At 41.7% G+C, this 14987-nt stretch overlaps 2 protein-coding genes across 4 annotated transcripts in view; both read right to left on the bottom strand.

Annotated features, from left to right (window-relative positions):
• The window catches only part of rock2a (rho-associated, coiled-coil containing protein kinase 2a), a 34914-nt gene extending 33136 nt beyond the window's left edge, over positions 1-1778 (bottom strand). Inside the window, exon 1 of one of the 2 annotated variants that reach the window (XM_067613253.1) lies at positions 892-1778. In XM_067613253.1, coding sequence (XP_067469354.1) covers positions 892-990 — 99 coding nt within the window. In that variant the 5' untranslated portion in view covers positions 991-1778. The remainder of the gene's footprint in view (positions 1-891) is intronic. The other variant, XM_067613254.1, reaches the window with a different exon arrangement.
• Positions 1779-5466: 3688 nt separating this feature from the next.
• The window catches only part of sobpa (sine oculis binding protein homolog (Drosophila) a), a 45522-nt gene continuing 36001 nt past the window's right edge, over positions 5467-14987 (bottom strand). For both annotated transcript variants that reach the window (XM_067614028.1, XM_067614027.1), the window contains 2 exons: positions 11609-13661; positions 5467-9899 (listed from right to left, as the gene is read on the bottom strand). In XM_067614028.1, coding sequence (XP_067470129.1) covers positions 11610-13661 — 2052 coding nt within the window. In that variant the 3' untranslated portion in view covers positions 5467-9899; position 11609. The remainder of the gene's footprint in view (positions 9900-11608; positions 13662-14987) is intronic.

Genomic DNA, 14987 nt, shown 5'->3' with positions numbered 1-14987 from the left:
AAGTTTGGACAAACCTTCCCATTCACTTGAATGAGAAAGTGTGTCTAAACTTTTGACTGGTACTGTACATGTATGTATTTTATAAAGAAATTTGGGTCAGACATTTTCATCTTGTCAAAGAATTATGCCCAGAATAGCACGCTCTGTGGTTATGTGTTTTTTTTGGGTGATTTTTCTGTTCTTATTTAACTGGAAATAAAACTGTAAAATGTTTCCAAAAAGACCAGAATTCTGCCTGAAAACATACATTTATACACGTATTTATCAGTCAGAAGATTAAAAAAAAACCCTGAAACACTTGATATTGTGTGGACAACATCATCCTAATCATCTGTGAGTGCAGGAGGGTCAGAATAGGTGTGTGGATCCAGAGGGCAGACTGTCCTGGTGTACTGAATGGGCCCAGGCAGGAGCTTTTAGCAGGAAATATTAGTCTCCATAAACACACCAAGTGGGACATACACATTCCCCACTAGTTAATCCTAATCTGTAGACACGCTTCACAGACCCCCAAACTGCACTGTCTGCACTCAGTCTTAACTTATTAATCAGGCCTATCTTACAGTATATCCACCATGCGGCTCTTAGTTTGGCCTGTTTTTCTCCTTCAAATGCGTTATTATGGCAAGGGATCTGATTACAGGACAGAATGGAAACTGATGGCGATGAGAAAGATTAATAGTCCCAGCAGCATCGCAGTCTGACTAATGTAAAAACAACAATGCTAACAGCTCGCAGCAGGATACAATTAGGGAATGAGAGGAAGAAAAGAGGGGATATACATGCCAATAGCATAACGTTACCTAAGTGTGTGCATACGTGTCTGGCGTTTCAGCGAATAGACAACCTGGTATCATTAATAATCTATGAGGTGTTTCCCACTTGACTTACCAGCAAACTTTCCAGGTTCATGGCAGACCTGGGGTTTCTGATCATGTCCTCCAGCCTCTTCAGCCGGGTTTCCGTCCTCCTCTCGGCGCCGAGCGACATGTCTGCAGAGTGGGTCGTTAAAAAGCTGAGTAAAAAAAAGAAATGATGAAGAGGTTTTCCCCAAACTGTTTGAGTTCACATGTGAAACGTCTTTGTTCGTGGCTAATGTGGCCGCGGGCCTAGCGGCTCTCAGCCCACCCAAATCGCTTCCAACAGGAATAGTGTGCACAATGAGGAGAAAATATTCCCAAAGCAAAGAGACTCCCCGCTTCCCAAAAAACTTGCCGAGCGAGCTGGGGAGGGGGTGGGGGGGCTTCAGCCAGTTAGCTATCTGTCTGGCTTTGAGCTAATAAAGACAACGTTACACTTGAATAATCACCAGAGATGCATTTTTTCCAACTCGGCGATAAAGTTTGAATTTTGGAGATACCAGCAACAGGCAGCAGGGCGTTTTCTTTGCCCCCCTCACCTCCCCTTCCCTTTGGGGTTTTGACCGCCTGGAAATGCCTCGGTGACTCGGTTTTCAGAGAAAATTCCGCCTCGTTTCACCCCATTCAATAATGTCTGAAGCCCGTTAGTGTTAGTTTATCCTCAGTGCTGCCACAAGTCATCAGAAAGGGCGATAATGTCTGCTTTCCCGCGCTGAATTTTTAATAAGCAGACACTCTCTTCCTGGATTTCTTCTCGCATTTTCGCATTTGTCCTCCTCGACTTTGTCCTTTTTTGTAGTGCTTTATTCACGAAAAAAGTAAGTTGTTGAACTGGTAGAGAAAAGTCCTCCGGCCGCTGAGTTGTTGGCTGTACACACACATCTACACACCGACTGAGTCTGCAGCCTCTCTCCTCCCCCTGACATCAACACACCGAGAACTCAGTTACCCATAAGCCATCTGTCCTGCCCTCCTGCACCTCTCCACCTGTAAACATTTGGAAAATTCGCACTTTCAAAAGCCAACAAACACCGCTCTTTACATTTAAAAGAAATAATTAGATGGTAAGTGAAATAATATTACATATTCTAATGATTATTACGTTTAATTAAACGGCTGTCAAACAAATGAGTGTTCTTCCTGGTTGTTACAACAAGTGTCAATGTCACTAAGTTAATAATATAAAAAATAAATTTGATTAGTATATATAGGCTATAATGTACTCTTGGGATTTGGAGAAAAAAATGTTCTTTTGGTTTCATAATTAAGGCTAAAGATGAAATCTAGTGGGGGGGAATCCCATCACCAAAATATAATCAGTTTTTCCAGGCCCAAGGCCAATCTGTCCGCCTACTTTCTTGGAAATCCATCAGTGGATTCTGCAATATCCTGCAACTAATAGTAAGTATGTAAATTTATTTAGTATAGCACCTTTTATAGAGCAAGGTCAAAAAGTGCTTCAGTAAAATTGTTAAAAATAAGACCATAAAACAATAAAACAGACAAACAAGCAATAAAACATAAGCAACAAAAGACCTTAAAAACACACAAAATTAGAAACACTAGACGGCACGAGGCAAGGCAAAGGTCAGTTTGAATAAACGAGTCTTCAGCTGCATTTTAAAGGCGTCAACAGAGAGTCAAAATATAAATTGCTCCCTGAGTTTCCTACAACAAATAGCCTACACATTGTATACACTCTCAGGGGTCTTTGACAAACTAATGAAGGGTTTAATTTAAAAAGAATCAACAGACTAAATGATACTTAATGATAATGATCCTAGTTACTGTCGTTAATGTAGATCAATACATTTATTGGATTATTATTGGATAACCAAACAAAAATCTTTGGGTCTAATGTTTTGGTGTTGGAGGTATAAAATGTGGTGTATTCTGTTTCACACAACAGAGGGAGCAGTTGGACCACAGATGCATCCCTTCACCTTGCTCCAACTGCTACCTGCGTAGCTTAATTATGATGAACTATAACATTTATACAGATATAACCGTTTTGCTGCTCGCCCTTTAAATGATGTCGCAAAACCAGGTTTCATCCTGTACCCATTTATGTTCAATTCAAAGCTGGTGAGCGCGTGCTCTTTCCTGAGAAAAATCCTCTGTGACTAACAGGAAGTGATGCATTTTACATTTTCTTAATTTAGAATGAACGCAAGAAGAGCTGCTTGGTCTTTCTGTGTGAGAAGCAACAGTGACTCAACAGACAAACACATGAGCGCCACCTACAGAAACCCAAACTTCATGAACTGATTTTTTTTTAAAGCCATCATATCAACATGCAATATGCACTGTTTGTTTCACAGGTGGTTTCTGGGAAATGCAGTGTGAAACAACACAGTGACGAGTTGGTTCTGAGAAATGCTCAGGAAACTGCAACCTCACCTCGCATCTCATCTTTTCACTGATCACATGTCACCTTTTCACTGATCACACCAAGTCAAGTTGTTTTAATCTACCATATGGAACTCATATTCCCTCTTTGTGAGCCTTATTGAATCAAGGCACATGGCATTCAACATACATGCTGTAATGCTTATTAATTCCCCAATCCAATCCTAGTTTTAATAATGATATTACATTTAAAAAAGTCATTCTGGATGAAGTAGATTGAGTCAGACAGGAAAGGCAAGGACAGAATATTATAACACATGAAGAATGACCCATGATCTTGTGTGGTCAGCTTCAGTTCGCTATATTTTGATACTACATCAGCCTCCATTTTGCAGAAAATATCGATGTGTTTTATACTGTAATGAGCGATTTTGTGTCTCAGTTAGCATTTCTTATTTTTTGGAGCACTCATAAAAGAAATTTTTTTAAACTGTTTAAAGTTATTTTGGTGATTGCGGCTTTGGGAGAGTTTCAATTCCTCACACAGGGCAGAGAGCATTGTTTTGAGGTGTAGTCATGTAAATATTGTTTTTGGGTGAAACTAAAGGGGAAAAAAAGTACACCGCCCCTTCAGCCATGTTGTCTTTCTCCACATTCTGTGCTCTGACAGGCTGCATTCAAAATGGACTACATCAAAAAGTTTATGTGAGTGATAAACACAGTCACACAGTACGTCAGAACACAACGGACACACAAGGCTGGACTTGTGTTTGACATCATACCATGATGCCCAGAAAACTGAAGGATTTGAATGTGTTCGTAACTCACAGAGAGCTTGATCTCCAAAGCAGCAATCAGAGGTGAGAGAAAGAAACAAACCGTACCTCAGCTGACTGTACTCATTATATTTCACGCCAGCAGATGATCTTTGTCACAATATTTGTTTGTGAGTATATTGATCTAGGAAACACATCAGATTAACCCATTTAAGGTTGAACAGGTTTAAATTTATAGGTTTCAGTTACTCAATTCGCATTTTCTGTACATTGACAATGTTGCCTGGGAACGTTGTATGTGTACGTTTTACTATGACTGCATTTGAATCAATTAAAATGTAAAACTATTTTACCATGACTGACAGGTCCGTCGTTGCTTGTATCCTGTATATCTTTCCTATGAGGATATCAAGCCTGCCCTCATCCCACTCTCTACTGAGTAGTGGGCCAATACAGTCAGAGGCCATAAGATGGAGCTAGAGACCATTAAATTCACATTTCTCATCTTCACATGTGAGGACCTGAAGCCAGAGAACTAACCAATTGTACACATTACAGCAATAAATGAGATATAATCATATTTGTGTTTTAAAAAGAGTGTTTGTTGCTTTTCTGAAGGTGGGGATATTTCTAAAATAGATAATGTCAAATTGTCACTATATCATCCTCTGGTGATAAAATTTACTTTAAAAAAGGTGTGACATTTTATTTGTCCATAATAAAGAATTTATACATCATTACTTAATTACTAATTAACATCACTTGTGGTTAATTATCAGTGACAATATCCAGTAATAACTGAGCTCACTGTTTGTTTTTCTTTTTCAATCCACTCCATTTTAATCATCAATATTTAAATAGTATAACCAAAGTCTAACTACTTATGAATGATTCAATATTCTAAAATGTGTACTTGATCACTTGTGAATGAATTATTAATAACATTTTAGTACTGTTAGCATGGCTGTATTTGACTAGTAGCTCCTTCTTGTATCTTGTAAGACACCATGGCGAAAGGTCAGTTCTGTCGATTTTCAGTAATTAAATGATGTCATATGGACTAAACGGTTCACATCTTGATTTATATAATGATTTGGTTCATGTGCAGTAAATAAATATGGACTTAATTTTAGCATATTAAAATTTAAACGTGCTATTTGCCAGATTGTGTCACTTTTTCCTGAAACATTTCCCTTCGGCAGCACAGCTTCTTCTCAGTGTTTTATTGTAGAGAGTTTGGACTGAATCATGTGACACCTGTGAAATTCACACGCAAGTTATTAATTGTGATTGTCACAGGTTTCCACTGATTCTGGATGGTTCTCTGACATGTTGTAAAATTTTGTGGTGAAGTGATGAAACCAGATTTCAAGACAAGATTTTTGTGGTTTAGTATGATCTCTTATCAAGCTATTATAGTGTTGTATGACTTGTTTGTGTGGAGGTTCCTTGTACACATTTGAACAGATATGACCAATCTGAAACAGAGTTGTGTGTGCCTCTTATTTATTTGTCTTCATGAGCAATTCACTGGATAAAACAAATACTGTTACAACACAAAAAATGATTATTTTCCAAAGCAATTTTGGCCACATGTTATGTACATGTTACAACGTCATAATAAAAAGACAGAAGATCATCTCCTCATATCACTGTTTTCTCCGTTTTAATAATTAAAAAAGCATTTCACTGTTCACCAGGCATTTACATTGGAATCGAATGCTCAGGTCAAACCACCTTCACTTTTTTTTATTATTTGCAAATGCAAAACTTGTCAACAATAAATAATACTATAAAATGTACACAAAAAGATTGACAGTCCACCACGAGTTAAAACGTTGAACAGATTGGATGTTTAGGAACAAGGAATTCGGGAGGAGGGTTTCTTCTTAGCAAAAATGTGACGGTCCATACAAGTTACAGAAAAAAGCTGATCATCTATACATTGACACTAGCAAGATAACAAAGTTGTTGTTTCTGGTATATTTCATTTTGTACAAAGAAGGGAGAGTCTTCTTTACAAGCGAGCATCATTGTCTTAACTGTAGAGATTATACAAGCAAGAGTTAAGGCAACTTCTCTGTTGTTTTTGAAAAGTAACATGAAGTCATGTCATGTTTTGTTTTGTCTGTGGACTATTAGTCTCTATTAGGGTTGGAGTTAGTTGTCATTGCATAATTCAGGCTGTTGACCAGGCCTGTAGTCCATCATCAAAAAAGGAATGCTGGAGATTTGTCATGAGTCTGTTTGCCATCACAAAGACTGATTCAGTGGTCCAGGATTGCCATGTTAGGATTAAGCTTTTATATCTTCAATATCTGTCTGAGACATGGACAGTACATCATGTACAACGCCAACACAGCAACACTGGTGCAGATTAGGATCAGACATAACCAGACATGTTGTTTTGACTGTGTGTGTGTGTGTGTGTGTGTGTGTGTGTGTGTTTGGAAGTGTCAAGCAAGAGAAACAGCAGACAAAACAATAGATTTTGGTTTGTTCATTATCAAAAATTGAGTGCCTTCCACCTTTTTAAATCAGCATGAAATTTCTGGCAAAGAGTATGACCTACTTAAAGAAAGTCTGGGAGATTGCCCAGTAATGGCACTAAAACTGAAAGTTTGGCCTGATGGTGGCACCAGATGAAAGGTCAGGAAAAGGTCACAAAAACAATTAGCACTTGTCCTCTAGGGAGCAAATTTAAAGGAATAATTCAACATTTTGGAAAGGACATTTATTTGCCTTCTTGTTGAGAGCTTGATGAGAAGATCAATTCCACTCTCATACCTGTCCATTCAATATGAAGCTGGAGACAGAAGACAGCTAGCTTAGCTAAGCATGTAGACTGGAAGCAGACAAGATATACAGTGTACACTGTAGCGTGTTAATTAGTGAGCTTGACAGTGCCGGTAGGGAGGCTTTTTTTGTTTGTTTGTTTTTTTACCTTTTACTGTACCGCATCAGCAGTTTCCTCTGTTTCCAGTTTTATGCTAAGCTAAGCTAACTGGCTGCTGGCTGTAGCTTCAAAATTAACAGACAGATATGAGAGAACTATCAGTCTTTTCATCTAAGTTTGGCAAGAAAGCAAAAAAAGTGTTTTTCCCCAAATATCAAACTATTCCTTTAACTGAAATCTGGCCATTAGCTTTTTATATCTGGTGTGCAGATATTTTGTCCTGAGGGTGGCGCTAGAGGAAAGCTCATGGAGGGTCTAAACTGGAAAGGGTCCATTCTCTGATTAATGTAAATGTGCAGAGAAATTTTATGGCAATAGCAGTGTGATTACACAATTTCTATTCTTCTTCTCATGAAGTTGTGGATACAGTGCTTGTGGATATCTTGTGATATTTGGGAAAAGAATTACAGAAAGGAATATTGATAGTTATGGACAAATGCAATTCAGCAAAAGGCAGGCAAGAAAGAAAAAAAAAAGCTTAAAAAGAGCATTTTCACTGCTTTGCTTGGAGAGAAATTAAGTGAGGGCAAGGAAATGCTTAAAGTGACACCAAAGCCAGGCCTTGGCAAGGAACAAGCGAAGCCTAAATGCCTGACTAACAGGCAACAGATAAGAGTTGCACACTGCTTACTCTGAGTCAACACTCTGTAATCTCAACTGGGCTCTCTGCTTGCACCTGCCTCACACACACACGCACACACGCACATGTGTGTGTGACATTAAGTATGAGTATGCATGCTTGTGATGTGAGATTCTGTGTATATATGAGTAAATGTTGGGCCTCATTTAGATAAAGAGTGAATCACACTGGCTCACCATGGCAGAATGAAATGAAACAAAGGCTACAGGAATAACAGTGAGATTGGTGGGGATTGCAAAGCAAAGTATTGTATTTCACCTTAACTCGCAGTGTCACACATCATAGACCTTTATGGATTGAGTAAACCAAAAAGAGGGGTAACAGGGTAATACTGTTTTTGACATCCACTTGTGTTCTCCAGTATCTTCCTTTCTTTTTAAAATAAGTGCTTGTTATTTTGGCAGCTACAAATTATCTGGTCAAATCTTCAGTTTGAAATTTCCACTGAAAACTAGGTGACATGTTTTGTTTCAACACACCAGAAGCCTTTGGCATATGATAATACCTTGTCTCGCACTGGTACAATGTACCTCCTCCATAGGAGTGTAAACTAAATGCTGGCTTTGTTTGATGGCGTCCAAGCTCTCAGGCTTAAGCCGCGGTGAAACTGGATCAGATCAAACTGGATAGGTGACAAGTTTGTGTCGCATTCACTTAAACTGTCTAAAAAGCTGTACATGGAGCATGACATTGACTCAAGGACAACACTGGCTTTAAATCTGGTTTAAAACAAAGTAATTGGCATAGAATGAAGCAACTTGGCAAGATCAGTGGACAAGCAAGAGGAAATGTGAAAAGACTTTTCATATCATTTTCAAAATTAATTTGTCTTCAGTGTGTTTATTTTTTAAATATTCCTGTTGTGTTACTTCAGCAGTTTCCCCAGCAGGTCCCAAAATAATTATTTATGAAATAGCTGGCTTCCCTCTGCCCCCTCTAAATTCAGTGCAGTCAGTCTCAAACTAACCCATGACAGGAACATCAGTGGTAATGTATTATAGAAAAGATTAAGTACTAGCCTGCGGTAGCAAGTACCCATTGCAGGTTGGCAGAGTTTTTACATTGCCATGCCATCCTGGTTCTTTTGGAGGTGCAGTAAGCCTTGAAATGTTCTTAAACAGCAGGGGTCCATATTACTTGTTTACTGTATAAGCACACAGACAGCCTTCCCGAGGGTGAGAAAATGTCAATAGTAGGAATGATTATCATGACAACTCTGTCTCATTCTAGTGTAACAATATATATCTAAATTCGGTTAAGTTTAAGAGAAAACAAATAGATGCCACAGGAAAATGGCAGAGATTGCATGATTCCACCCACACATCCATTATTTGCTGGTGAAGGTTAGTTTTTTATCCTCTAGTTTGCTGATTCAGTAGGAACGATTTTCAACACAACTGAAGATGATTTTATGTCCAAGGACAGTTTTCCAGCCTCTGATTGAAAGATCTCCTTAAATTCTCCTGCAGTTATATTGCATTAACTGTATTCATGCTTGTTAAGCCTGTTTTTAGCTACCTCCCATCAGAATCACCCAGAACACTTAGTGTCAGGTTGGCAAGTATGTTTTTGCTGGTTGTGGACAAGCAAAGGCCGAGAGGATAGGGCAGAATTTCTGCTATTTTTTTTTTTGCCAGCTGTGTGACTCTACAGTCAAAGCTTTGTGAAATCAGTTTATACATTAGTGACAAAGTGTGTGAGAAAAAAACACTTACTGGAGCAGATATTTTGTATCTGTGGTGTGGCACCAGGTTGGACCAAAACAGGAGCGTTTCATAGAAGGATGAACATCTCTCTTTGGGGCTCCTTCACCAATTTCCCAGCAGCATCTTTGAATATCGGACACTATAGTTTGCTCCATAGTAACAGACAGTACAGAGATCACTTGTTTTGATAGGGAAAGGTGGATAAGTTACAAGGGGGCAGTGTGGGCTGAGAGTCTCTAAATGAGGAGAGAAGCAGCGGGGTAAAGTCCTCCTGTTGCAGGGATTTACTGTCTGCAGTTCAAAGGTCAAGCGGTCCTGCTGGCCATGACATTAAGTCTGTAGAAGTTCAGTCCACCAGAGTGTCTGTTACACAGACAAAAGGAGTCCTGTCCACTTTACTATGATACACATTAACATGTTTGTTTGGACTCTAATCAGTCGTCGAAGGCGATTTGTGGTGCAGGTAGACTGGACAATGGGTGAGGATGAGTGTGTGTGTGTGTGTGTGTGTGTGTGTGTGTGCACATGTGTGGTGGTGGAGTGGGGAGGAGCAGGAGTGGGGGGTGGACAAGTGAGTGTCGTTGATGGCACTGCGGTCCTCGGAGCATCCATCTGTGAAACAGAGTGGGAGGAGAATAAGACTGAGTCAGTGGGTGAGTAAAATCCCCCACGGCTGTTTTGGGTAAAGTCGATGCATGAATTCAGGCAGACAGCCCCACCTTTAATTTAAAGGTAAGGGGGAGAATAGGGGGTGTTCAGGTCAGAGCAGCAGGGCTCATAGGAGAGCCACAGTTTTAGTGTTAAAACCACTGAGGATCAAACTGCAGCAGGACATACACACAATCTGTACCAGCTTGAGGACACTTTTGGGCAAATAAAGAATTAAATATTCAGCATCTGCTTCTCTGGTAGCATAAATTTTACATAATGTTTTAGCTATTTCATAATGAATGCCATGTGATATTGCAGACAAGTGGGAAAAGGTGACTTTTTGCATTCTCCCATATCAGTTATCAAAGCTGGTGTATCTTTAAGTGTCTTAACCTAAAATTTTCTTCATCTCTTTTATGATTCATTTCAGCTGCTGCTTTGCTTTTAGCAGAACTAACGGAGCATGGGGCTTGATTTCCATCTTTTGTCGTTATTAATTACTCTAATTCAGAGCACTCGCCTCATGTTACCACAACTTGAATCGGTCTTCAATTGCTCTTGAATACAGTTTCATTTAATTAACAACTCAAGGGGTGCATCAATAAATTTAGTATTAATGTGCTGAACAAATCCTTTGACATGAAAGACTTTCCATTCCCATTCTGCAGCTCATAGAGGTAATCTGCCAGTCAAAGTAAAGCAACAAGTACCTTTTCTGTAAAATGGAAGCAATGTGGCACATCATGAGGAAATGTTTGTGTAGTATTTGGTAAATTAATGTGTTGGCGAAACATATGTTTCAGCAAAAAATGTACAGAAAATCTAAACAACAAAAGAAACTGCACATGCATAATATCCAGTATGTTGTCAAATGGTAATGGTTGATGTTAGTACAATGGTTGATGGTACAGTACCAATAAAAAGTTTCTCATTCAAGTGTATGGGAAGATGTGTCCAAAGTTTTGACTGGTACTGTACCCCCTGCCACACCTGTATGTAATTCTATTGCTCCCTTTTTAGGGTGTGCTAGTTCATTTAATCTTTTTACAAATGGGCTTCATATCATGTTCCTTCCTGGTTCACTAACCCTTTTAGAATCTTTTCAGAGTCAGTCCCTGCAAGTGCCCCTCTTGGTGACATTAAAATACATCCCCTGCACACCGACTGTCTCAGTGGAGTTAAGGTTTGAGAACGTGCAGTCTGGCATTATATTCCAATTGTTCTGCCACCAGCATTCGGTGGTTGTTTGACCTCTCCTGTACAGTCTGTTGTATGAGTGCACACTGAATTTCCCCTTGAATCAAGCATCACATTATGAAAGTGATCAGCCTTATTGTATCATTTCAAAATGATCATGCTATGCTGGAAGAAATATAATATAACTGTAATTGTCAGAATTTCCCAAATTTTGAAATGATAAGATTGATTTGAATAGTAAATAACTTGTTAAAGGACATTTTGTAGGTGAAGGAGATCATTTTGAATAGTTAAAAGATGCATGCTGGAGAGAAAAACACATTTGAAATGTTAAAACCAACTAATTATTTGATGGGTACCCTACTGTGAATTACAAAATGTCACTGAATAAATCTCTATGAATTTATGCGTAAATATATAGCACGTACAACTGTGTAAAAGTGTTTGTTTTGAGGACACGAGGGTGAACCAACCTCATTTGTTTTGATTGCGGATTCGCAGACACCTCCTCTTCAGTGGCGGCTCCAGCTCGGGGCTCCCAGCAGCTGATAATGGTGCACTGATGGAGCAGGACAGGATGGCTGTCTTGTCAGCGCCAGGCTTTGGCACAGGCTGGATGACCACACAACCTCCAGTAGATAGCAATGGCAGGGCGTAGGCATGTTCGCCCTCCTCCAAATTGGAGTCAGGGTCTGGCTTTCCCTCCATTGCATCCACCATCTCATCTTGTGCTGAGCCTCGCTTCCCCGACTCCCATTCTCCTACTGAGCAATTGTTTTCTTTCAGCGCCTCCCGCTCCAACTCACCATTGGCTGGCTGCTCCTCTGCTTCTCCTTCTCCTGTGACCACATCTCCTCTTCGGTCGGGGCAAGACTCGAAGGCGGGAGTATGAAGTGAATGCCATCCTGTACCATTGACTATGACATTACATGGGGCAGCAGGGCTAGCTTGGAGCTGGGGCAGAAGTTGGGGCTGGGTCCGTGTTGTGCTGGGTACAGGTGGTGGGGTAAGGCTGGAGATACAGGGATTTAGCTGGCTTACTGGGGGATCACCATTGCAAGAAGGGCTGTTGTTGCAGGGAGGTGAGCCAGATGCTTCCAGTGTGTCTGAGTGTGTGGCCCCTTCCAGCTCTGTAGCACCGAGGAGGCCCTGTGAGAGAGTCCCTTCCCCTCCATCATGACTGGCCACCCCCTCCCTCCCAAGCCCAAAAGCTGGTGGAGATCTTGATTCGACCTCTGCCTCTACTTTGACCTGGACCCCAGGCAGCATCCTCTGAATGACCTGTTGTTGGCATGACCTCTGGCCTACAGTTAGATCAATCACCCCGTCCATCTGTCCGGGGCCACTGGTTCGACACAGGTTTCCCGAACTGTCCTCTGCCTTCACAGTCAAGTCCACCACTCCTGTCCTGCTTCTCTCTGAGCGTCCAGGAGAGAGAAGCTCTGCACCAGCTGGCTCTACTTTCTGCTCCCCCTTGTCTCCTCCAGAAGAACCTGGAGAATGGGGCCCAGAGGCTGAAGCTTCTGAAGACTCTGGAGCACTGCGGACGGGGCAACTGTTCTCTGGCTGGTCCCTGGAAGATTTGGGGCTGAAGGGGATTGGGATTGGAATGGGGATTGGGACTGGGAGGGGTACAATGACAGGGTAAGGGACCAAGAGAGTTGGTGGGGGTACCAATGGAGCCAAGGATGGCATGCCAAAGTTCATCATTGGGGGCAGGGGGATGGCTCCATTGGGCATCATGTTGACCGGGGGAAAAGGGGGCAGTCCTGGCATGGGGAGACCAGGGTGGGGGGGCATCATGCCAGGGTTGGGATTGGATGAAGGATGGACATGCGGAGACAACAGGGGTCTGTGCATGGGACTGGATGCAGGACCAAGGGTCCTGGGTGGTGGTGGACCAATACCAGGGATCATAGGGTTTGACAGAGGACTGTTGGGTCCACCTGGGTGGCCAGAGGGACGAAGAAATGGGGGACGGATCTGCTGCATCATTTGATGCTCCATGAACAGAGGCAGGGGCATGGGCCCCCGTGGTGTCATCACCATTGGAGGGCTACCAGGAGGGACACCAACAGGTGGGTGCAAAGTGGGAACATGCGGTGGGGGGAGTGTGGGGCTCTCATGGGGTCTAGGTGTGGGGATCTTGGCTGAGGAGGAGGAGGATGGGGAGCAGACAGCAGCCTCTGAGGGCGAGTTGGCAGAGGAAGTGCAAGGGGCCAGAGCGGAGGTGTTGGAGGGACCTCCTGGTGAGGGAGCTTTACGCCGGAGGTCTGTTAATGGCGTTCCCCAGGATTCAGGAGTGAGCAGCTGTACCCCTCCACTGCACTCTGCCTTACCCTCTCCACCAGCCCCATGTCCTGGGTTACACAGTGCTCCAGGCAGTGCTGCCTGGGTCTCCTTGTAAAAAATGTCCATCTTATATTGGTTCAGGCATTTGGCACTGCAGAACTGCAGCCTCCGCTCACCAGCACCAAAGTCCAGGTACTCCTTAGTGTGGCGAATATGTTTGCACCAGTCACACACCTGCAACGAAAAACACACAGTGCACACACTGTATCAGCACCTGGCACCCTGCATACAAAAGACTTCTAATCTGTTCTTGTTGAAATACAACACAATCTCCCTTGAAGTACCCTGGTAAGCAGAAGCACAGCCTCCAAACCATCTGGAGATAAACACATTAAAAATATTATTGTAAAGAAACTGATGCTGTTCCTACATACTTTTACAGATCTGTCAAGAGCAAACACTTAACTTTGAGTTTTGTTTAAATGCACATGCCTGTATGCATTCAATTTATGTAATGTATGGATGTGTGTGTGTGTGTGTGCATTGCGTCAAATTGATGTGTTTTCTTTCCTTAGAGGTAAATGTGCACATGATGGCATTCTAGTGCTAAGTGCTATTGAAGTCTTTAACTTTCTGTCCTAACAAGGAATGCCCATTTGCACCTTCTGTTGGCAATAAAGACACACTCAGTCTCATTTAACCAAAAATCCCTAGGTGACTGTGGCCTCAAGCAGAACAAGACAAAAAGATGATTTCCCTCAAATGGCCTTCCACACTTGGTATTAAGGTGTGTACCAACTAGCAGCCAATCAGTTTTAGTAGATTTCTGTAGAAACAAGTTCAACTGTTGCTCTTGGTGTATTACTATACGTATAAGAACAAATAGATCACTATCAGATCAACTTTTTAGAATCACATTGGATTTGGCCAAGAGCCAATAATCTTATTTTTGCCAGTTCAATTTCAAGCTATATTTTTCCTCATATAATGTTCTGGAAGGCAGGATCACTTATATATGCTGAACTGAATCCAAACATGATGTCAGCAGGAACAGCGTAAAAGGAGCCTCAATTGAAAAGTTGTCTCTCTTGCTCACTGCAGTGGCAAAGATCCCACAACACCCTAATGCACTGTTTCATCACCATTATACACCTTTTCAGAACAAAAAGTGCAAATTTTTCTTTTGGAAGAAAATGAATGTGACCCTGGTAGAGCAGATAGCAGTGGGCGAGCCCTGAACACGGAGTTACTCGTCAGGCCACACACAGCTCACTCTGTCAGCTCTGGGAGGAGTGGCAGGTCCTCACTGGAGATAATTAAGGCATTAATCAGTTGTCAGACCCCTCAACGACATCCATCCATCACACAGACCCTTAAGCCCCCCTGCTGAATGTTAATAAGTTGAGGGATGCAACCGGAAGGTGGATAAACTCTTTTTGTACACTGCATAGCAACATTGGTTTATTTGGCAGGATCCTGTCTGGCAGCAGCTGAAAGACAGTGGACTCACATGGGTTGTTTGGGCAGATGCACTGTATCACTGGCCAGGATTTCAAAAGA

The sequence above is a fragment of the Thunnus thynnus genome, chromosome 16, assembly GCF_963924715.1.
Source record: "Thunnus thynnus chromosome 16, fThuThy2.1, whole genome shotgun sequence".
NCBI classification, from domain to species: domain Eukaryota; kingdom Metazoa; phylum Chordata; class Actinopteri; order Scombriformes; family Scombridae; genus Thunnus; species Thunnus thynnus.
This window is presented reverse-complemented; position numbering and strand designations above follow the sequence as displayed.